The sequence below is a fragment of the Lontra canadensis genome, unplaced genomic scaffold (genome assembly GCF_010015895.1).
Source record: "Lontra canadensis isolate GAN:19392208 unplaced genomic scaffold, GSC_riverotter_1.0 scaffold6, whole genome shotgun sequence".
NCBI classification, from domain to species: domain Eukaryota; kingdom Metazoa; phylum Chordata; class Mammalia; order Carnivora; family Mustelidae; genus Lontra; species Lontra canadensis.
This window is the reverse complement of record NW_022631000.1, coordinates 1,873,029-1,897,822: the sequence shown is the minus strand read 5'-3', so window position 1 is coordinate 1,897,822 and position 24,794 is coordinate 1,873,029. Positions and strand designations below refer to the sequence as shown.

The following is a 24,794-nucleotide window of genomic DNA, read 5'->3' as shown; positions in this document are numbered from 1 at the left end:
TATGATGACAAGAAAAGTTTAACATTGAGTGGAAGGGCCCATAACTAAAAACAATACATTAAATAAGGTATATTTTTTAGTTTCCACTTATATGGCGAACGATGTATTTCTTAGAAGATAGAAACAGGAGAAACCATTTTTATCAGCACTACTCTAAGTTCTAGAGACAAGAGGATGAAAAATATTAATCTCTTTTCCTCAAGGAAACAAACGTAACAATAACCACAAAAATCTGTTAAAACTCTTATAATAGGGCTATATAAAAAGCACAGTGAAAATCCAACAGAAAAATGGACAAACCAAAGAAAAGCAATTTGTGAAGCAAAATACAAATAAACCGTATACTTACAAAAAGATGCTCAACATCACTTACAATTACCACTGTTTTTTACCTGTCATTCTTGTAAAGTAAAATATAATTGGTAATGTTCTATAATGCAACAGTATGGAACATTCTCATCTACAGCTGTAAAGTGCAAGCTGGTTCAGTCTCTTTAAAGGATGATAAAGCATTAATATTTTACATACACACTTCAAATCAATGGTTCTACTTTTGGAAGCCTATTTTACAGAAATATTTGCACAAGTTCACAAAACATATATAAGTATCTAACTACAGCACTGTTTACTACAAGAAAACTGAAAATAACCCAAATACATATCAACTGGGCAATAAATGACGGTATATTTGTACCGTGGTTCACTATACAGTCATTGCCTGTCTGGCTCAGTCATTGTGTGTAACTCTTGATCGTGCGGTCGTGAGTTTGAGCTCCACACTGGGCATAGAGCTTACTTTAAAATGTGGGGATATTAAAAGAATGTACTTAAATGGAAAGATCTCTAAGAAATAGTTTGCTGAAAAAGCAAGTGAACAGTTAAGTGAAACATCAAATGAAAAAAATGTAAACAAGAAATATATAAATACATATTAAGAGGTCTGGAAGATTAAACAAGCCAGTAATAATTAGCTCTAGAGATATTCTTTCGAGTTTTTGAAGAAAAAAATCAAATATTCACGAATCACTTGAGCAAAATTTTAAAGAAGCATAAACAAAGGACCATCTAACTCCTCCTAGACAAATCAAGGATGAGAAAAGCTCAGGGTTCACTTTCAGGATGCAAACCAAGCTTGATCACCTTCCTTACTTAAAGCACTCAAAACTGTCTGAATTGTTCTACCTCTATTTTCCATTAAGTTTCCTTTCAACACCACCTAAACCCCTCATTGTCACCTTTTTCAGATGCGATGGGAAGAAGGGCAGATCAAATAGTTAGCAAAAAGGGTTACAACCTCCTTCGGTCTTCTCCATCCCTGAGGCTCTTATAACCAAGAACGGTTTAAGTTATGTCTATCCCACTCTAAGTATTTCCGACAATATTTAATATTTATTTCGTCTACTCTTTTAATTAAAGTGACCCTTGAAAAGCAATTTTAACAAGTGAGCACTGATAGGCCAGATACTACTCTCATTAAATATTAGTTTATTATATGCATAAATATTCATAATGAGAAAAAGGCTTATAGTAAAAAGTTTTAAAACAATAACCTAATTATAGTAAGAGCTTATATTTATAGAATACTTACTAGATGCAAGGCACTATGCTAAGTGCTACATCAGACGACTCACAGTAAGAAGTTCAGAATTTACTGACATAACAATGGTAGGCAATAGCAAGCCACAGTTAACTGCTTCCATCTACCCTTTCTCATACCCAGAGTGAGCTGGTGAAAAGGAAACCTGAAAACAGTACTTTTGTTATAAAGGCAGAGACCCCTCTTTGAGCAAAAAGAAAATGTCCCCAATCTGGTACATGTATATTTATTCATGAACTAAAGGAAAAAAAACCCTATTTATTCTCTTACTTCATAAAAAACTTTAACTAGCATTTATACTAACCAGATCTGAATCTAAGTGGAAAGCAGTTGATAAGTGCCCAGCATTATACTGTTCTGCAGGACGACAATCCACCACAAAGAACCGGACTCCTTCCTAAGAGGAAAACAACATTTGACATACTGAAATTTGCCATGAGGGTCACATTTTACACAATATAACGTTACAATTAGCCAAAGGAGAGGGAACAGGTTTTAAAGAAAGAAAAAAAACAAACAGATCTCACAGAATTAGGACCCAGTTAGAAGCGATGCAAGAAAATAACCTCAAGATCTTAAACGACCATATTCATTTTCAACAGTTAAAACTTTATATATACTGTTCTTGACTAGGAAGTCTTAAAATATGTAGCACAAGAATGTCAGTATGAGCTATAAAACTGTATCAGAATTTAAAATTTTAATGTGTATCATGTTACATATATATTTAAAAACTACACAGTTATAAACAAAGATCTAGATACAATTACTATTTCTGCAAATAAATCCACAAGTTGGCAGCAATTCAATTCATGTAAGAACTAAACATCTTGGGGATGAGAGGAAGTTCTGCAATGCTGCAATGCCAGTATGACCTGAAGAAACTCACAGGAGGATCTTTAAACTGGATTATAGGTTTTCATTTGTTTTTAATACTAGTTCCAATAAGGGGTGCCTGGATGGCTCAGTCAGTTAAGCCTCTGCCTTTGGCTCAGGTCATGATCTTGGGGTCCTGGAATTGGGCCCCACATCAGGCTCCCTGCTCAGCAGGGAGTCTTGCTTCTCCCTCTGTCCCTTCCCCACTCGTACTCACTCACTCTCTCTCTCAAATAAATAAAACCTTTAAAAACAAAAATACTAGTTCTAATAGGAAAAACATGTAAATATTTGTTTTTAAAAAAATCTATTATAAAATGCCTGCCCTTCCATGTCCCTTCTTCTTCCTTCCATCTCGAAAATACACTACAACAGCCCATGGTTAACTGTTGCACTACTAGTAATAAAGAACATACACTGAAAAAACTGGCTCATGAGATTTTTCTGAAGATAGTAGCAGACAGAAAATTATGGTATATCCTCAATTTTCCTTTGTTATATGCTCTATGGCATTAGACCATCTAATTCAATTAGCTGTATAATTATGAGAATTTAACCATTATATGCTAAATTCACTTTTTTAAGTACTTTATACAGTACTCAGCTGCTTTGTTAAAATATGAAAAAAGATTTGGCAATTTATAATTGCCAAAGAATAATTGCCCAGAATCCTGACAACTAAAATAACACACAAGCCGGCAGTTTTAAAATGAGCACACAGATTAAACACATTAATCATTCAAAAAAACAAAACAGCTACATGGTTTCAGTAAATTAATTTTGCGGGAAGCCACAAACAGGGTGAAAATGCTGGTCCCTTGCATTTAAAAGGGGCATTCCTATGACAAACTGTGGGTTTTCTTTATTTACCCCTTGAAGCTGATTTGCTTGAAGGATCTCTGACACGGAGATGGCCAGACAAAGAGCCTGACTGAGATCTGCATCATCATCCTTAATTCCCAACAGAGTACTACCAAATAGATGGTGATTATCCTGTTTGAAGAGAAATGTTTAAAATATCACAAAGAAAAACAAAATTAATCTTTCTTCCAAAAAATATTCTTAATAAACCATGATGAAAGGTAAAATAAATACGTTTAACACTCCTGAGTCATGTGACTTTTAAAACTTAGTATTATATCATCTCAAATATTGACGCAAAGGCCACAAGGCTATATACAAAGTCCCTGTCACAGTTTACACAAAATAAAAGACTATGAAAAAATAAAACATTCTACACAGCTAGTTTCTATAATATGAACTGTAAACACTGAATTAAAAAAAATGGTTATGACTTTCCATACTTTAACATAATAAAAGGCAAAAATTATATAATACACTGATCTACAGCCTGATTTAATTAGCAATTGCGAATGCATATTATTTATTATGTCTGAAGAATAAAAGCTGTTCCTCTTAAAAGACTGAAAAGGAATAAGACTTCTTTTTCATCCAGCATCCTAACCACTACCCTGTCATCTGACTTGTCTGACATTGTTAGGAACTGAGGTGGTCTACATAAGGCAATTATTAAAACAGCTGAAATTATCCCCAGAAATGAATTTCTTTTTTAATTAGTTTCGGGGGAAATGTTTTTAAAAGATTTTTCTTGTCTGCTTTCTGAAACATATTACACTGAACATAATTTAACCTCATCTTGATGTTTCAGTGATATAACCAGCAACTAGTGATCATTCATGGAATGCCTTAAAAAAATAAATAAAAGACAATAATGCTTTCATAGCCACCTGAAGTCACAAACAAACCCATTTACTTTATAAACGGTACTTCCGTGCCTCCTCCACTATTGGCTTTTGCTTCTTGGAGTTTTATTTTCTAGGAGCTCATACCAGCATGTTTCTAATCTGGGTGTCCCTTCACTTTAAAGCACTTGAGAAAGGTTCTAAGTCTCTATGCAGCTAAGTTACCCCTTTTGTTCACGAGACAGCTCTGCATCATTAAAACTGCACAAAGCTGAACTCCAGATAAAGGAGGCATAAATATATATCCTCCATCAGATTTTGGAAATTTTTAAAGTCAAGAAAGCACTAACAAGAACTACCTCAATTTTCTCATGATCAAAAGTAATAATCAAAGAAAAAATTAAAGAATTGCTAGCATATCGTTATACTATCTTTCTAAATTTGTCTGTTCCTCTAGTAGGAAGAGTATTTACAGTGAAAAATCACACAAAACTGCAATACATAAAAAGAAAGAAAAGAGTGACAAGCTAGAGGATTTTAACTGAAGTGGACACAACACAAACAATAAAACAATGTACTAAATATGAAATACTGAAGCTGGTAATTTCGTTTTCTACCTTTCTAAAAGAAGCTGGTGTTTTACTGCAATAATACTGAGCCAGAGAGAAAAGATCTTCTGTATCTTCTAGATTCAAACTGGATGGAGTGTTCTCCAAGAACTCTGAAAAAGGATTATAGATATGAGAATATTGAAAACATTGTGATTAATACAATCATGAACATTATTTACATATCAAAGCTAGAGTATTTTCAACATAATAAAAACTACATAAATGGAATCTTAACAGTGATGCCTTTAAAACTGTTTAAGGAGGGGCGCCTGGGTGGCTCAGTGGGTTAAGCCGCTGCCTTCGGCTCGGGTCATGATCTCAGGGTCCTGGGATCGAGGCCCGCATCGGGCTCTCTGCTCTGCAGGGAGCCTGCTTCCTCCTCTCTCTCTGCCTGCCTCTCTGTCTGCTTGTGATCTCTCTCTGTCAAATAAATAAATAAATAAATATTTTTAAAAAATAATAAATAAAAATAAAACTGTTTAAGGAGAACCAGAGTTCCCAAAAGAGCTGAACTGTTAATGCAATTCTGCTGTTAATGAAAGATAGGTTCAAGTAATCAAATCAAATTCATTAGCCTGGATGGCAGTATTGTTATTTAACATATACTAAGGGCCACAGCCTCTGGAAATAAAAAATGTAGTTCCTGACTAAGGAACTCTGTCTTGTGTGATAATAAATCGTTATAATGTAGGAAGATAAACACTGTAATACAAATATACAAAGTGGCGGCAACATAGAAAGGAAGTAACTTAATCTGTGTGAGTGCTAGAATGGGGAGAACCAAAAAGAATCAAATTTCCACAATGGAAATAATTGTGAAATCTGAGTACTCAAAGATAAATTAAGAAAGAAAGAGGGGAAGAAGGGAAAGAGAGGAGGGCATCTGATAATGAATAATGAAACCAAAATACCAGTTTAAGAAAGGGAACTGAAAGAGTGAAAAAACATGGAAGAAATGAAAGAGGATGGCAAAATTGAAGGAAAATAGTCCTTAAGGTTTGCACCTACAGTGTGTATGAGTTGAATGAAACCTCAGAATTCTGTAGACTAATCTTTTAAAGATGAACCTGAGTTTTAGAAAATAAAGTGACTTGAAATATTTTTTCTACAGTAAGTGATACTTACGGATAACTTCTTCTTTGCTGTCTGACTCCTGTGCTAAAATAACTTCTCTGTAAAAGAAAAACAAATGAATTTGAGTTAAATATTAACAGAGCACCTTGAGAATACAAAGGAGAAAAATCTAAGCAACAGGATACTTACTTTGCATTAACAAGGATTATTAACATTAAGAAATAAATAAAAAATGGATCTGCTTGTTGTAGATATCCATCCCATATTGCCTGAGTGACTTCAATGGAACAGTAACATGCAAAAAGGCTTCCAAGCTGTAATCAGGAAATGAAATGAGACATAAACCACTGGAAATGACCTGTTCTTTTCAAAGTATGAAAGCATATGTGTAAGTAACATTATGTCAAATTATCTGCACCTGATACATAATGTGTAGCTTAATTTTACTGTATATAATGCAAAGACAGAATATCTGGATTCAAGGCACAATGAAGCCACTTACTAGCTGTGTGAATTAAGGCACATTACTTAACCTCTAAAACTTCCACTTCTACTTCTTTAAAAAAAAAAAAAAAAGGAATACTGCTACCTTTCTTCTACCATTGTTGGGAAGAGAGAGATAATTAACCTAGAGTAACCTACTGTCACATATCCTTTATTAGCTATCACTTATTTTATTTTATTTTTTTTTATTTTTTTTTTTTTTTTTTTTAAAGATTTTATTTATTTATTTGACAGAGAGAGATCACAAGTAGGCAGAGAGGCAGGCAGAGAGAGAGGAAGGGAAGCAGGCTCCCTGCTGAGCAGAGAGCCCGACGCGGGACTCGATCCCAGGACCCTGAGATCATGACCTGAGCCGAAGGCAGCGGCTTAACCCACTGAGCCACCCAGGCGCCCCACTATCACTTATTTTAAATAGTCTCATAACAGGTCTTCAAAGTTGATATTTTTATCCCCAGTTTATAGGTGAGGAAATAGACTGGTATTAAATAACCTTCCCAAGCTCACAGAGGTAGCAAGTGGTGGTATTTGCACTAGAAAAGTGACCTGATACTCCACAGCCAGCTAACTGCCATTATACTTGACAACAAAGTTTTCAAAGTACACAATGATACTAATGTTTTTTGTTCTTTTAAAAATTACTATTATAAATAAGATTACTATTACAAATACCAAAGATATAAATACAAATAGAATCACAATATATGATCACTGTTAAACTCATGTAGGCAAACTACAGCTATCACTGCACTGCTCACAGTTACAGGTTCTCAATGAGATTTAGGAATTGGTTTTGACAGTTTCACCTCACAATTAAAAAAAAAAAAAAGACTCCATTCCATAGACATGATACTTGTAGCAAAAACAAACTATTTGGTGCACACACTGAAGACAGAACAGCTGTTTTAGTACTTCGTTAAAAATCTGCTACCAGCACTGAGGACTAATTCAGAGATCTGACAACAGAAATGGCAGAAGTGACAGGAGAGACCTCTGTTACAGATACCAGAATGCTCAAAAGAAATCGTTTTTTACTTCAACACAAATAAGTACATTGAAAGGCAATACATGTATCTCAGAGAAATCATAATTTTACAGGTATTTTATTATTTTAACTCAAAGCGACAAGACTGGCTAAGAACTAAAGGGTAGGCTGCTGTAGTCTGAGATTGAATATGCTAGATTGAAACCAATTAGAATTCTCTAAGTACCATTTCTTGATTTACTTATCCTATCATCCTCTGAGACAGGTATTATTATTATTCCCATTTTACAGATAAAGAAATTGAGGCTCAGAGGCTAAGTGTCTTAAATCACACAGTAAGTGGCAGAAAGAAATCCTTTCTGAAGAAAAGTTAGGTTAAGACATGATCAAGGAATATGTTTAATTTTTTAATATTCATTCTTCTAGCACCCAATCACTGTTTTAGAAAAATGATCAAGTTAATCTAGAAAAGAGTTTCACAAAGCATAGTCTAAGTCCCCAAGAGTATTTACAGGGGAGTCCATGAGGTCAAAACTATTTTCATAATAATCAGAAACTTTAATTGCCTTTTTCATACTCATTCTCTCACAAATAGCAATACTTTTCCAGAGGCTACACGAACTGTAGTATCATCACAGAATGAATAAAGAAGCAGGTATGAGAATCTACCTACCTGTGATCTAGCCAGATACTAAGATTCACAAAAATATAAAACAATGCCACTATTCTCACTAATTTTCTTTTGGAAAATACAGTTATTTAGCATTAGAAAAACAGGCCATTTATGCTAACATGTAATAGATTTACCACTATTTCTAAATGAATTAATATTTTAAATTTCTTAGTTTTAATTTCTAACCAACATAATCCATATAAACTATGGATCCTCAATAGATATTGAGTATAAGAGGTCCTGACACCAAAAGGTCTGAAAACCACTGACCTAGAATAAAAAAACTTCCCACTGAAAATAAAATAAAGAATAACAGAGCTGAGACGTACTTTATATTTTTATACTGATCATTTGGCAATCTTAAGACATTTTCCTTATGATTAGATATCAATTCTTATACACAGCATCAAAAATTTAATCACACTAAGTTTTAAACTGATACATATCACATATTTACATATATCACATGCATATATTTGCACGTATTATATTCATCTACTCACACTGTATATAGCACATACATATGTAATATATGTGAGATGTATATAAAACAACAAAAGGTTAAACTTCATTTTAAACACTCTGAACACAGTTAAGAGCTAAAAAAGAAATTTTTGAAGTGCCAAAAATTTTACTCCTTTGGTTTAAGTAGTAAAGGTCTATAATTTAGTACTTTTCTTTCTCCCCCTTGGGAAAAGAAAAAACCTAACTATAGTTTAATAGAAAGCTATTTTTCATTAAGTGTTCCTACTTTCACTTTATTACCCAGTTGAGTGCATAGGAGTCTGGAGTAATTTTCTTTGTATCAAGAAAAGAACAAAGTTCAGGCTCATGGTACTGGATGAGTAATCGGAAAAGATGAAATGGTCTTCCCTTCAGAGAACAATCCCTAAAAGAGAAGAGAAGCAAGATGTTTAGATTAATGGGTCAGAAATGGTTATATTAGTAACCAGTCCTCCTGCAATACCCACCTCCTCCCCTCACCCCCAAAACACCTGACCACCACAGCATTCATAACAAGCCTATCTGATACAATCAGGTTCAGAACACCTAATATACTTGACTTGACAGAAAGTTTGTAGAGACAGCAGGTCTACAGCCAACTCCAGGGAGACTCTCTCCAGGTAGCACTCAAATGGAAGAACTGGAGGGACCACTGAAAACAGCAGGACCATTTAGGTTATTCTGATAAGTTCTGGATCCCAAAAGGATACCTATAGAGTTCCAAATTAGTCCAGCCCTCTTCTTCCCTACCAAGTAAGAGGAAACTCCTAGAAAGGCTTCAGGTTAGCTCCACAGTTAACATACTCAATGTACGGATGACCTTTAACAAAGGCAAAAGGGGGAAATGGCCACAGATGAACAAAATACTGGACCAGAGCATTAGAAGTTGTTGAAGTGGCCTGGGTACTAGTGATCAGAATGAACTCCAAGAGGTACGAAAAACTTTACGGAGCAAGTGTACTACTTCTTTTCTTCTTCCCTTGTGTCTAATGAATCAATAAAAATGTAAGCAACTCAAACTACAGGCCATCTCAATAAAAGTATTTATTGAGAAAATACCATGTGCCAGACACTGTAACAGGCACTCTACAATGTTATCTGATTTTATCCTTACAAAGCAACCCTATTATAGTTACAAATTTTTCCCTCATTTTACAGATGAGAAAACTGAGGCTTAGTTGTGGATAAGGAGCTTACCCAAGGTCACACAGTTAAGAAGTCAGCTAAGACCTCTACACAGAAACTGCGTTAAACTACCATGCCATACTACTCTTCACTATACATAATTTGGTATCTCAGCAAGTGGCATTTTGGTAATGGGTACAGTCTCTAAAAAAACCCGAATTGTAAAGAAATTGAAATAAAGTAAAAGCCTTCATGTGAAAAAGCTAATGAAATGAAGGTCACAATTTTGACATAAAAGCATTCCGATAAAGAATGCTGTCAAATGCTATTTAAGTGGGAATATTGAAAAATAATTTCAATAAAACCAAGATCTGAGATGAATGCAAGGATTTGGAATGAACTTCTATCTACCACTTTTTGATACTGTAAACGACAGGGAAGTTTTGTAGAGAAAGCCCTAGGTTATTAATTCAGATGCCCAGAGACAGAACTGAATTCAAACTGGCAAGATTACCCCCTCCTTTGTCTGAATACTCTCCCCATTCTATAAATGCAAGGCAACTGACTGCTAAGGCAAAACACAGAAAGAGTAAGTTGTGTAAGGACATAAAAATGTAGAAACAACTGCCAGTTTGTGCCTCTAGCAGGACCTCTCAGGGAGTCAGCCATTGCAACAGCATCTATTCATTTAATAGCTGTGTACTATTATTGCAAGGCACTGTGCTTGACAGGATTCTACACAAGTTATACTGAATCTGTAATAAGAAGATATGTTACAGTGGAGTTCTTCTAGCAGCATTTTGTGGGGCTGTGTTCTATCCAGGGGCATTAACGCTGACCCTAGCTGGAGTGCTATATTACAGCTGAAACTCACAGAAAGTAACTGGAGGAACCTAAGACAGTGTATTACACGGTTCAATGTAAAGCCATCTCCCACAATATTACTACCTATCACCACCAATATCCTCTAGAGAAAAAGTTGGAACATCATGTCCCTTGATATCACTAGCTTTGTTACACTGAATGGTGGTAAAATATAAGCTAAAATATAAGCAATTGAGAGACTTAGCATGACTCACAAATATGAATTCCAGGCTCAGCTCTACCATGACTGTAGTAGGCCTGTCTCTTGGCATCTCTGGGACTATTTTACTTACATGAAGCACTATGGCTTCAAGGTAGCACAGAGGTTGTCTACCCTGCTGTACATTAGAACACCTGGGGAGTTTTTAAAAAAACATGCCTAGGCTCTATTTCGTCTGTTCACAGTTGAAACTTCAAGGACTCACATGTTTTCACAGTTCTTTGGCTAAACAGACATTTCTCCAAAGAAGATATACAAACTGCCAATAAGCGCATGAAAGGTGCTTAACATCATTGACTATCAGGGCAATGCAAAGCAAAACCATAAAGAGATACCAATTCACACTCATTAGTTTAGGTACAATAATTTTTTTTTTAAATGTTGACAGGAATGAGGAAAAACTGGGATCTTCATTCACTACTGATAGGAACGTAAAATGATACAGTTGTGGAAAAGGCTGGCAATTCCTCAAAAGGTAAAACATATAGTCACCATATAATTCAGCAATTCCACTTCTCAGTACATACCCTAGAGAAATGAATTATGTGTCCACACAAAAATCTGTACACAAATATTCACAGCAGCATATTCATAAGAGCCAAAAAGTAAAAATAATCCAAATGTCCATTCACTGTTGTAAATAAAGTATGTAAATAAATAAAATAACTAAATAAAATGTGGTACATGTGGTAAAATATGGTATAAATCCACAGAAAGATTTGTGGTTGCCTACGGCTAAGAGTGTTGGGAGAAATTGGAAAGCTGACTACTAACAGGAATGGGGTTCCTTCCTGGAGTGATGAAAATGTTCTAAAAATGATTGTGGTTAGGGTGGCACAACTCTGTGACTACACTAAAAACCAATGTATTGTATACACTAAACAGATGCATTTTATATGTATATAATATATTAAACTATTAAAGAAAAAATTCTTCAGTTGATTCTAACAAGCAATCAGGGTGAATAACTGTGTTAGTTAAAGCACAGGAGTCCATCCAAACTTAGGTTCAAATCTTGACTCAAACATATACCAGAAGTGTAATCCTGTGTAGGTGTTTAATCTCTCTTTCTTTGCCTCAGTTTTTGTAGTTGTAAATCAGGATACCCACCCTTTAGTGGCCATTGTTTAAATGAGAAAACACAAAAAGCACTTGCATTTAGTATAATGCGTATCACAGAAAACAATAAAAAATAGTAGTCATTTAACTACCAAGCTCCAGAATAGTAGATCTCTACTTTGGTTACATTTTGCAGTCAGTTGAGAAGCGCTGAAAAAACAATGATGCCTGGGTACCCTCCTCAGAGATTTGATAATCAGGTACAAAAAACAGGCATCAGGATTTTTCAGAGCCCCTTCAATGATTCCAATATGCATTCAAGGTTCACTGTGCAGCCAAACCACTGATCAAAAGTTCCTTTTGGCTGTGAATTCCTGACTACCAGAGCCATAGCACTAGGAACTACAAAAATTCTTTCTGGCCTCGTGAGTGCAGCCCCTGTATTCCCTCCCCACCCTCCCTACCTGCCCCCCACACCATCACTACTACAACCATCTAAACAACTACAGCCTAAATGTCACTTGCACAAGAAGGCCATCTCTGACCTCCAGGGCAAATTAGGTCACTCCCATTAGATATTCCCATAGCAATCTAGAGGCACCTGGGTGGCGGTTAGGTCGTTGAATTGTCCAACTCTTGATTTCGACTCCTGTCATGATCTCAGGGTTGTTGAGATCAAGCCCTATGTCAGGCTCCACGCCCAGTGTGGAGATTCTCTCTCTCCCTCTCCCTCTGCTCCTCCCACTGGAAAAAAAAATTCCCATAGCATTCTATATTTCATCTTCCTAACACTCAGCATACTTTTAATCACTTGTTTAATACCTGCTTATCTAAGATTACATTCAAGCTGTAATGCCAGCACCTCACTTAAGGAAGCACTCCAAAAATTTTACTTTCCATGTTGCCATTATAATGTTATTTTTATTTTATAAGGAAAGAAATTAAAATAGGGATATTACCAAAAAATTGGCATAAACTCTACAAGCATAAATTCTTAAAATTCATAAATTTTAAAAATGTCTACAACCACAAAAATAAAGTCAAATTACCATTAAGACTCCAAACAACCCTAAAAATTATTTGAACCTCTTCACCACCAAAGTAAATCTTACAACTTTAATTCAAAGCAAACTAGACTTTTACTCATTTTTAAAACTAGGATAACTAAATCACATTTTACCTGGGAATGTACTTATTCATGATAGCATAAAAGCAGTTGTATAAATCACTGCGAGGCAGTTGAAGATGCACCAATGGCTTCAGCAGATGTATCCAGCTAAGAGACGTGCTGTATTTAATGTTACGTGATTTACAGTAAAAGGTAATTACAGATTCAATATCCAAAAGTAATTCTGTTGCCTTCTCTTCTGGCACTGAAAGCTGTTCTGGAAAATAAGTGTCAAAAATAAGTTACCAAGGTCGTGTCAGAGACTCCATTATTGCACATAACACTTGTTAACAAACATACGATACTATCTTAGTATATCTAGCGTGTGACAAGGACAAAATAAAACTACATGAAAGTACATGTTTCCTCATATTTATCCAGTATTTACTAGCTATTCAGTATTTACTAACTCAACTTAATAATACTTGACCTATGTATATGTTGAACATAAGAATGGATAATCTGAAGTAGAGAGATAAGAAAGATAGGCTTAACCCATATTCCAGGAAAGCAAAAAGGTTTTTTCTAAGCAACAGATTAGCATCTACCCCATAACCGGAAGCTGCCTCTATAACTTTGTCATGGAAGGTCATCCATTCTCTACCACCAAATTCCCTTTCCTTTGCACACACCAGCAATGTTTCTGTTGTGGTTAGTACACAAAAGCCTATCTAATCAAAGCTTAACTAAAATGTGATGAAAAGAGTAACAGAAAGACACCAAAAACTGTAGATAAATTTAAAAATATAAACTAAATTCATTTACTCATGAAAAAGACCTTGTGGAGTGATTAGAAACCTTTCACCCATGACTTACAATAGTTTTTTCACAGCAGATCATTACCTATGATGTATAGATAAACTTTTGGAATGCAGACCCCTTTAACGTGGAGACTATAGACAATTATACAGATCTTCACACACACACAAAAACAATTTTAAAACTGTAAAGGTACCTGAAGAACTATTTTTAAAAAACCCTGGAAATTGGACTCTCTTTCTTAAAAATACTAGACATTATTTCATGAGAATTTCAAAAAAGACATTCTAAAACTATTTAGCAGTCCTTCACAAATACAACATAACCCAAATTATAACAAGATGATTCTAAAGGAGTTACTCCTCTACCTCAAAATAGTATTTTCAAAATTTTCACTGTTTGAAAACAATTATTAAACTTACCAATAAACTCAAGACAATCTTTGTGAATAGCATTCTGTTCTGGCAAGTCTAAAATACCATCCCATGATGCCAAACTATCACCTTTTCCTGCAACATTTAGAGCAATCTGGAAGAAAGATAAAAGCAACTAGCTTCATATGCCATTTTCCATTCTTGGAAAAAATGCTGTAATAATGGAAAGTCCTGAATTTAGAAATAATAATGCATACTTCTAAGATTACAAAGTAATATATTTATGCTCCACCAAATGCTGATCCTTGATCCCTTAAGCCATACCACAATGAACACACTTATTTTAAGTGTGTACATTAAATTTTACTACTTCATATCAATCCAATGAATAACATTTATTTCAAGCAAACATCACCAATGCTATAGATTGAATGTTTGTGTCCCCTGCCCTCAAAATTCATTGTTGAAACCTAATCCCCAATATGATGTTATACAGAAGTGAGGCCTTAGGGAGGTGATTAGGTCATGAGGGTGGAGCCCTCATAATAGAATTAGTGTCCTTATAAAAGATACCCCAGAAAGAGCCCCCGTTCCTTCAGATATGTGAGGACACATTAAGGATTCACTGGGTTTTTTTCAGTTTAATGGTATTATGTTTATTTTAAAAGAGTCTTTATCTTCTAGACTTTCATAGTAAAGTGCTTCAGTGTGCTACCAAGGATTTGCTTTAAAATAATCCAGCAGGTGGAGTGGGGAGGAAAAGATGGAGATACTAATCAAACAAGACCGGCCAAATGTTAACAAAGCTAAGTGACAGGTCATGGGGGTTCATTAGACAAGTCTCTACTTTTGTGTTTTAAATTTCTATAATAAAACATTCAGAATTTTATATACAGTTATAATTCCATTTCTGTTACATATATATGTGCAGAGAATAAAAAATAAAAAGATATATACCAAGACATAATTATGTGTTTTACCTATAGGTGGTAGCAGATCATTTTCATCTTATCCTATGCTTATATGTTTTAACAAAGATGGATATTTCTTTTGCAATCAACAAAATCTTAATTTAAATTAAAAAAAAATGGTAATACACATGCATTGGAGAACAGCTGAAGAGGAAAATAAAGCAAAGTAAAATATCCTGTAATTCTAACACCCAGAAAGACCTATATACCCTCCCCATCTTGTCTTTAACATAGCTAAGGTAATTCCAGCTGCAATTATAAATCCTATTTTACTCATTGGCTGCATTGTCCCATTTCATTTAACAATCTTCATAAACATCATTTCTAATAACTACAAAAGAAAAACATTGCCTTCCAAAACCTAAATTATTAAATAACCAAACATGACAGAAATACACATTTCAGCAAGCTGTTCTGTTCAATAAATTACTGAGATGCAGCATGCTCATAGTTTTCTGCAACTTAAACAAGTGAACACAAAAATTCTCAAATGTTATTCTTAAGTGATTACATCTTGTTTTAGTTTCCAGTTACCTTCCAAACTTTGGCCCTCAGATCAGCAGGCAGTGGTCTCCCTTGAATTATATTTCTCAAAGTTTCAAGATCACAACCTCCTGCTTCCAGAGCTTCTTCAAGATCTTTTTCCCTAAAAAACAAGTCCTTAATAGATCAATTTTACTTATTTTTTCTTATTCAAGATTCACTTATAAGCATCGCCTGTTAAAGGTTGTGTCTACTAAAAGAAGGTTCTCAGCAGCCAAAACATAATGCCAAGGCATACAAGGCACTTTATCTGCTTGAAAGGGAATCTCAGGTTTCATGCAATTTACTCTTGTTTTGCATTTAGTTCTAATAAGCTTAGTTATGTTTTCTAAGATTAAAGAAATTTAAAAAGAGAAAACAGGGCAAGCAAGCTGACAGCACTGAAGAAAAGTCACAGTAATAGCACTATTTGTGGTAGTAGTCATGACTAACAGTTTATATAGCACTATCTTTGTACCAGGCAGTTCCAAACTCTTATGCCTGCGTTTTTCTAATTCTCACAATAACCCCATGAAGTAACCACAATCATCACTGGCCCCAGTTTACATATGCAGAAGGTGAGGCAAAGAGGAGTTACACAGCTTATGACCATTTATCAAGTACTAGAGCCAAGATTCAAACTTCAGCAGTCAGGTTCTAGAATTTATATACCTAATATTATGCTAAATAGTGACAAGGAGGAGAAATCATAAAATTCTGCCAAGAATTCAAAGTACTGCAATATGGGAATACTGAGCACATAAGTTATACAAATATAACACCTAGAGGAGTACCTGGCTTATAGCGTCCAATTAATGTTAGAGGAACAAAAAAGCTCTAATGGCATCACTGCCTTATATATTAAAGCAAAACAATACAACAGTATCAAGTAAATCATCAAGCAGTTATGCTCAGTCTACTACATTTAAAGAGAAAATTAAACACAAAATAAATTTTGTTTGTATATTTAAAAGAATACATTTTTTAAAAAACTTTCAAATGTTATAAATTGATTTTTAGCCATGAAATAGCCACTTAAAATAACTAATTCCCTCAGAATTCTCAAAAGCTGAAATTTCACTCTTCATAATTTAAATATTCAATACATTAAAAAAATCTATACAAATAAAAATCCACAATTCAACCAGGTAATTTCTAAAATTCTTGAAAGCAGCCAAAAAGATAGTATACTACTATCATCAGGGAACCAAGATTTTATCAAATTTTTGTGTGTGTAGGTGGTTTTGAGAAAAATAATTTACTCCCATTCCACATCCTCTCAATAGGACCATATAAATCTCCCCTACTGATAGGATTCCAAAAATATTAGTTTAAATGTATCAATTTTTAAAAAGATTTTATTTATTTGACAGAGAGAGAACATAAGCAAGGGGAACAGCAGGCAGAGGGAGAAAGAGAAGCAGACTCCCCAGTGAGCAGGGATCCCAATACGGGACTCAATCCCAGGACCTCGGGATCATGACCTGAGCTGAAGGCAAATGCTTAACTGACTGAGCTACCCGGGCACCCCAAGTAGTATAAGTTTACTAAAGCGCTGCCCTCTTAAGAGGAAGGAATTAAATGAAAATGTAAGCACTTGGGATCATATTCAACACAAATGTAGTGATCAAACTTGAGAGTTTTCTTAACAAAGCTACTACAAATTCATAAGGACAAGAAAATAACAACCACGCAAGAAACATTTTGTTATTTTGCTATATAGTCACCAAAGTGTTGGAGGAGAAAATGAGGGAAAGAGATTTCAAGTCAGCTGCTGAGAAATGGTTCAGGCCTATAGCTGATGAAGAATGGGTTTTATCTATTATCTTCTGGCCAAAATGTATGAGAGAGGCTGTTAGAATTTGGAAGATTGTTTGCAACCATGAAAAAAAAGAAAATGAGTAAATGCTGTATTTTTTAAATGCTATATTTTTAATGATAAAGTATGTAAATGAACTGAAAACACCATTGCATGAGACAGAACTCTTCTACAAAATAAATAAAGAATTAGAATTTTTCCAATTTTTCAGTGCAAAAACCCTTGGTTTCTTTTTGAAGTAACTGTGCCAAATCCCTTACTATTCCATACAACAAAGTCAGTATTGTGGGGAAAATGCCCACCCCTCAACATTTTTAAATCACAATAATGTACAAGCACATCCCTGTTGATACAGCTGCTATTGGATTCTTTGATGCTGCTCCCAGGGAACCACAAACGTGGTCTCCCGCAGTACAACCATGAGCAAGAAGCCAGAAAATGCTCCCACCTAAGTAGTAAAAGGAATTTCTCACAAATTAAGTAACTAAAAGTAACATTATCTTCTGAACAAGGTATTCAAAAAGTTCAGTTATCGTACCTTCAACATTACAAATGCACTTCTAAAGCAGGAAAACAGTTGAAAATAGTGAAGTTAAATAATTCATATAAGGCTCAAGTTCCTAACAAAAGATAGAAACTCTATGGCACTTAGCTCTTAAACAAAATTTTCCTTCCCCAAACCCAAGTTTCCTTCTATTTTTGACTATGCAATACCTAACATTCAAAAGCAAGACACCTGTCTGGTGGAGTATAATTGGGTGGGTTACAGTTTTTTAAAATCTTCTTTGGTGACGGTGGCTTCTTACTGACTTCACAAGCTAAAGACTGGTAGAAATGTACTGCACACTCAGGCAGGTCCTAAAATAGAAAAGTACAGGCCTTGTCCATTTATCCTAGTTAAGTCTGAAAAATAATTGTTTATTTTGCTCAGAAGGCTCATGGCAAAACAAATTCAAAGCTTCGGGTTTGCAAAGTAACAGAAATGCATCTCTTCCCAGATCTCTTTTGTGACACTAAAACCGTATTTGTTAGTATAATACTACAGGTTACTGCTGATGATCTATCAATGACATATTTTCAAAACCTAAATAAAACATAATAGAATATCCCCTCACCTAGATTTTGTTCTGGCAAAACAGAATATCCCCTCACCACAGATTTTGTTCTGTGGCAAAAATCACCTGATCTAAGCACTGTAACCCACACATTGTTTTAGAATTATAGCAAGGAAACAATGTGACTACATTCATATGACATTAGTTTAATGCTTATTCAAGCTAGCAACTGGATAAGACTTTTCTTCTTCAGCCAAATGGGAACTTCTAGCATACGGAAGCATTTGGACAATGAAAGTTAAGAAGGCATGGTGGTGCAAGGGGGGGAATATGAATTTTCAAGCACTACCAAATTAAACCTGGATTCTAACTGCTTCTAGGATTAATAAATTCCATTTGAAATTCTGTACATAATTATTTTATGAATAAGCCATAAAACAAATCCATATGAAAGTATAACTTTTTTTTAAGGAGTTTATTTATTTGACAGAGAGACAGCGGGAGTGGGAACACAATCAGGGGGAGTGAGAAAAGGAGAAGCAGGCTTCCTGTGGAGCAGGGAACCCAATGCAGGGCTTAATCCCAGAAGCCTGGGATCATGACCTGAGCCAAAGGCAGACACTTAATGACTGAGCCCCCCCAGGCGCCCCTGAAATTATAATTTTTTAAAAACAACTAGATTATATATGTTGTGTTCCTAAAAGTTAAAGTCACAGAAAACCTGCGATGGCGGGGGTGGGGGGGCCTGTATATTACACTTTTCTAAATATTTCATTTATTTATTTGAGAGAGAGAGCACAAGCAGGGGATGGTGGGGCAGGTGAAAGGGAGAAAAAGGCTCCCCGCTTCATGGGGAACCTGATGCAGGGCTTGATCCCAGGATCCTGATCTCTTGGCCTGAGCTGAAGTTTGACACTTAACTAACAGCCTCCCAGGCGCCCCTATACTATTCTCTAAATTGTTTTTCCCCTAACCATATTCTAAAAACTTCTTTTCCCTATAATTTCAAAAACTGATGTAAACTTTAATTGGACATACTCCAAACAAGAGATGAAAACAAGACTTAGTTCATCTCTCCTTTTTTAAATGTATATCTTTCTGCATTCAAACTCCATATCCTTATCAGCACTCTCCACTCCTCCCACCCTGCTCCCAGCTTCTGACAACCACTGATTTACTTTCTGTCTCAAGACATTTACCTACTCTGGACATTTTATTTTTTAAAGTTTATTCATTTTTAAGTAATTTCTACACCCAACATGGGACCCCATGATCATGACCCCAAGATTAAGAGTTGCATCCTATGCTCTCCCAATTAAGCCAGCCAGTGCTCCAATTCTGGACATCTTATATATGGAATCTTATTTACGTGGTCTTTGTGTCTGGTTTATTTCACTTACCATGCTTTCAAAGTCTATCTATGTTTTAGCATGTATCAGTACATGATTTTTATTGCCAAATAATATTGCACTGCCTGTATATACATTTTATTGTTTCTTTTTGTGCACGCACGCACGCGAGAGAGAACACAAGCACACAAGACTAAGCATGCACACAGTGGGGTAGTTGGGGCAGGGGGAGGCCAGAAGGAGAGGAGAAGAAAATCCCAAACAGGCTTCACGCCTAGCTTGGGGCTTGATCTCAAGACCCTGAGAGTAAGACCTGAGCCAAAATCAAGAGTTGGACACTTAACCGATGGAGCCACCCAGGCACCCCTCTACTACATTTTATTTATCCATTCATCAGTTAATGGGTATTACAGTTGTTTTTAACTTTTTGGCTTTATGACTGTCTCTTAATTTGAACATAAATATTAATAGTTCAGCTGGTTAAGTATATGATGCATACATATGATTTATTAACTATTTATTCTTAAGAAGGTCTGGAAGAATTTAAAAGTCAAGTCTATTAAAACCAAACCTATTAAAATGGCTATTATAAAAAAAAACCACAAAGAACAAAAACAGAAAATAAGTGTTGGTGAGGATGTGAAGAAACTGGAACCCTGTGCACTGCTGGTGGGAATGTAAAATGGGGTAGCCACTATGGAAAACAGTATGACTATTCTTAAAAAAATTAAAATATTGAAATACCATATGATCCAACAATTGCAACTTCTGATTCTATACCCGAAAGAAGTGAAAGCAGGAACTAGAACATTGAACAGATATGTGTACAGCCATGTTCGTAACAGCGTTATTCACAATAGCCAAAGGTGGAAGCAACCCAAATATACTCCAGTGAATAGATAATGAAATGGGGTATATACAGAAAATGGAGTATCATTCAGCCTTAGAAAGAAACTGACACATCTACAACATGAATGGATATTGAGGATATTATGCTATGTGAAATAAGCCAATCACAAAAAGACAAATGCTGTACCAACCATACTTATTTGAGGTACCTAGAATAGTCAAATTCATAGACAGAAAGAAAACAGTAGTTGCTAAGGACTAAAAGTGGGTCAAAGGTATGTCATTATCTATTAAAACAAAAACCAAAATTGTGCAAGGTGGCTACTTCAGAGAAATGAGATGGGAAGGACATTTACTTTGCACATAGCATCAGTCAGTAACCCTTGAGTATATTTACATCTTATATTTGTATGTACTGCTTGAACAATTTAAATATTTATGGATTCCTTTTTAACATGTACACACTTTCAGTCAGCAATAATTTAGAATGAGTAAAATGATTCAGCTAAAAGCATGTTCAAAGTAGTGCTTATTATGACTATGAAAACTACACTGTAGCTGTTTTAAAATGAGGAACTGATTTAAATTAGTAAATGGAGTATCAAGCAACAATTCAAAATGCTGAAAAACAATTAATAACATGGAAAATATTTATCATATTAATGACATATAGTAAGTTAAAAAGCGGGCAGTTTTAAAACTAACATACAGCATGTATGTGTTAGAGAAATAGTACACTATCCTCACTCCCCACCCACTCTTTTCCACAAACACTGTGAAGCTATTAAAATGTTTATTTCAAGTAGAGTGCTTATAGGACAGTTTTAATATATCGCTTGTTTTCTTTTCTTTTTTTGGGCGGGGGGGAGAGGGTATTATTGTGGTCTATAATGAGCAAATATTTACAAGAAAAAAGAAACAAAAATGACGCTTCATTTCTTGTCCTCTGTCTTAACTCCATGGTCTAAGACCTTAAGCACATTCTTAACATCCTAAATGTCACTCTTTGTCCTCCTGCCTCATTAAAGCTACACATTCTCAGCATTGGGTTAATCTAACCAATTCTGTCTTCTTTTGTTCCTATACTCTGCTCAATAAAGACTTCATGGGAAAATTAATTAAGACAACTTTATGAAGCTATCATAAATTCACCATCTTCTCTAGCTGCTTGGCATCAATGCTGGCTGAAAATTTCCTATTCACCACATTCTTCAGAACCCCTACACAGCCACTTTACCTCATCTGACTTGAAAGAAAAAATATAGGCCAGCAGGCTTCTCTTCCCTTTGATCTCAGCCCCTCTCCAAAAACAAACAGAAGCAACTTACCATGATCTCCAGACATCATTCCTGCCCTTCCTTTATGCACAGACATCTATGTATCTTTTCTCTAATCTTCACACTGGTAACTTCACCTGGGTCTTCTCTCTTCCCCTGAACTCCTGTGAAGCCATGTGCCACCAATCATCCCCTCTCTCCTATCTTCCACTTTTCCAATATGCTCAATATCGGCATTAGAAACAACATCAACAACACCACAAACTTTCTTTTCCACCTAGTTACCAAAGTCTTGGTTGTTCCTTTCACAACAAAGCTTTCTGGAAAAAATTCTCAACAATATATGTCACTATTTCTCCCTCATCTTCCCCTCAATTCCCCCTCTTTTACTCCCCATCATTTCTCCTCCCTCTTTCACCCCTACCCCTCCACAGGGACACTCTTGCTATGCTCCCCACTTCCTGCCTAATATCCAAATCTTTACCTTAATTTAACCTTTCCAAGGCATCTGACAACTCTTCTTCCTTCAAAAAAAAATATACAAATGACCTATAAGTCATGAAAAAACATTCAACATCTTTAGCCATTAGGGAAGTTCATTCCAATTGTAGTATATGTGCTGCTGAAGTGAGCACGCCATTAGGGAAGTTCAAATCAAAACCACAATGAGATACCCATTTCACATTCACAAGATGTGAACATATAATGGCTAATATCAAAAGGACACACTAAATTTCATACCCATTAAGATGGCCAGTATCAAAAAAAGGACAAGGATGTGGAGAAATTACAATCCTTGTGCAGTGCTGGTGGGAATGTAAAATCGAATAGTCAGTATGGAAAAAGTCTGGCAGTTACTGAAAAGTTATAGAGAATTACCATATAATCTAGCAATTCCACTTCTGGGTATATATCCAAAAGAACTAAAAACAAGGACTCAAAGAGTTATATCTACATCCACATTCATAGCAACATTATTCACAATAGCCAAAAGTGGTAACAACCCAAATATCTACCAATGGATGGGTAAACAAAATGTGGTATATAGGGGCGCTTGGGTGGCTCAGTGGGTTAAAGCCTCTGCCTTCAGCTCAGGTCATGATCCCAAGGTCCTGGGATCGAGCCCTGCATCAGGCTCTCTGCTCAGCAGGGAGCCTGCTTCCTCCTCTCTTGCTGCCTGCCTCTCTGCCTGCTTGTGATCTCTGTCTGTCAATAAATAAAATCTTTAAAAAAAAAAAATGTGGTATGTACATACAATGAAACTATTACTCAGCCTTAAAAAGGAAGGAAATTCTGACAGATGATGCAACTTGGATGAACTCTGAAGACAAGTGATAAGTGAAATAAACTAGTCACAAAAGAGTAAATACTATATTATTATACTTATATTAGGTACCTAAAATATTCAAATTCATAGAGATAGAAAATGTAAGTTACCAAGGCTAGAGGTAGGAGAGGTGAATAGGAAGTTATTGTTTATTAGTTACAAAGCATATGTTTGGAATGATGAAAAATCCTGGAAATGGATAGTGGTGAGTGATGGCTGTACGTAACTGTGAATGTACTTAATGTTACTGAATCGCACATGTTAAAATGGTAAAACTTAATGTTATATATATTTTACATTTTATAAGTTTTATAAGTAAAACTTAATTGTTATAAATTTATATATAATTTTATGTTTTAATATATTTTAAATATATATATTTAATGTTTTATAAATATATTTAAAAAGACAACAAAAAACTTGTACATCAGTGCTTATGAAGGTATTATTTATAATAGCCAAAAGGTAGAAGGAATCCAGAAGTCCATCACCTGGTGAATAAACAGAATATAACATATTCATACAATGGAATATTACTCAGCAATAAAAGGAATGAAGTATTGATACATGTAACATGTTGATAAAAACTGAAAACATGCTAAATGAAAGAAATCAGACACAAAGGCTACATATTATATGATTCCACTTACATGAAATGTCTAAAGCAGGCAAATGTACAGGGTCTGGAGTGACAAGGAATTAGACAGACTGCTGATGGGTAGGGGGTTTTTTTTGGGGGTAATAAAAATAGTCTAAACTTAGATCAGGGTGATGACTGCCTGACACTATAAGTATACTGAAACCACGGAACTGCATATATACTTCAAATGGCTGAATTTTAAGGTACATAAATTATATGTCAATAAAAACATTACAAAAGAAGTAACTGGATCAAGGTGCTTTAATTTAGGGCTCTCAAATGAAGCTACTGTGTCAAACCCTCATTTACCATTTCAATGAAGGAATTTATCATATGAAGGATTCAAGCCACACCTTAGGTTAAGGGGTAAGAACTTCCTCGCCTCTTCAGTTCCTCAAGTTAGTAGCAGTTCATTTAACACCATTGTGGGAAAGGAACAAACTCCTAAACAGTTGCATGGCAGCTCAATAGCAAGACCGCCAAGAAACTGAGAATATAAAGCCCTTGAGGAAACATATTACAGAGAAAATAATATAAAATTTTTAAAATCAGAAAATGTGACATCAGACTCTATACACTTAACAGTTATGTGACCTAGAATACAAACGTATTCTTCACCTATAAAATGGGGATAGTATCAGATAGTACCAGTACCATGAAGCAAGAGGTGGGAAGTATTCACACAGCATATGAATTATCTTCTGTTCTACCAGTGTATCCCTCCCACTCCTCTTTCCATTCCATCTTAATGCCTACAGCTTGCCTGAATCTGTCCTTTTCAACTCTCTCTTTCTGGATAGTCTCCATAGGCAATGAAGCCTTCACTGTAGTTGTCAGACAGTAGTTGCTCACATGAACCATTTACGGGTACATGTGACACAAATCCTGAGAC

At 35.2% G+C, this 24,794-nt stretch overlaps 1 protein-coding gene across 3 annotated transcripts in view; it reads right to left on the bottom strand.

Annotated features, from left to right (window-relative positions):
- The window catches only part of TBC1D23 (TBC1 domain family member 23), a 58,124-nt gene that overhangs the window by 19,798 nt on the left and 13,532 nt on the right, over nucleotides 1-24,794 (bottom strand). For 2 of the 3 annotated variants that reach the window (XM_032852034.1, XM_032852033.1), the window contains exons 2-10: nucleotides 15,599-15,710; nucleotides 14,142-14,247; nucleotides 12,973-13,177; nucleotides 8,786-8,909; nucleotides 6,051-6,175; nucleotides 5,913-5,959; nucleotides 4,794-4,897; nucleotides 3,344-3,466; nucleotides 1,902-1,994 (exon numbers count right to left, since the gene is read on the bottom strand). In XM_032852034.1, the coding sequence (XP_032707925.1) occupies nucleotides 1,902-1,994; nucleotides 3,344-3,466; nucleotides 4,794-4,897; nucleotides 5,913-5,959; nucleotides 6,051-6,175; nucleotides 8,786-8,909; nucleotides 12,973-13,177; nucleotides 14,142-14,247; nucleotides 15,599-15,710 (1,039 nt within the window). Of the gene's footprint in view, nucleotides 1-1,901; nucleotides 1,995-3,343; nucleotides 3,467-4,793; nucleotides 4,898-5,912; nucleotides 5,960-6,050; nucleotides 6,176-8,785; nucleotides 8,910-12,972; nucleotides 13,178-14,141; nucleotides 14,248-15,598; nucleotides 15,711-24,794 lie in introns of those variants that run through there. The other variant, XM_032852035.1, reaches the window with a different exon arrangement.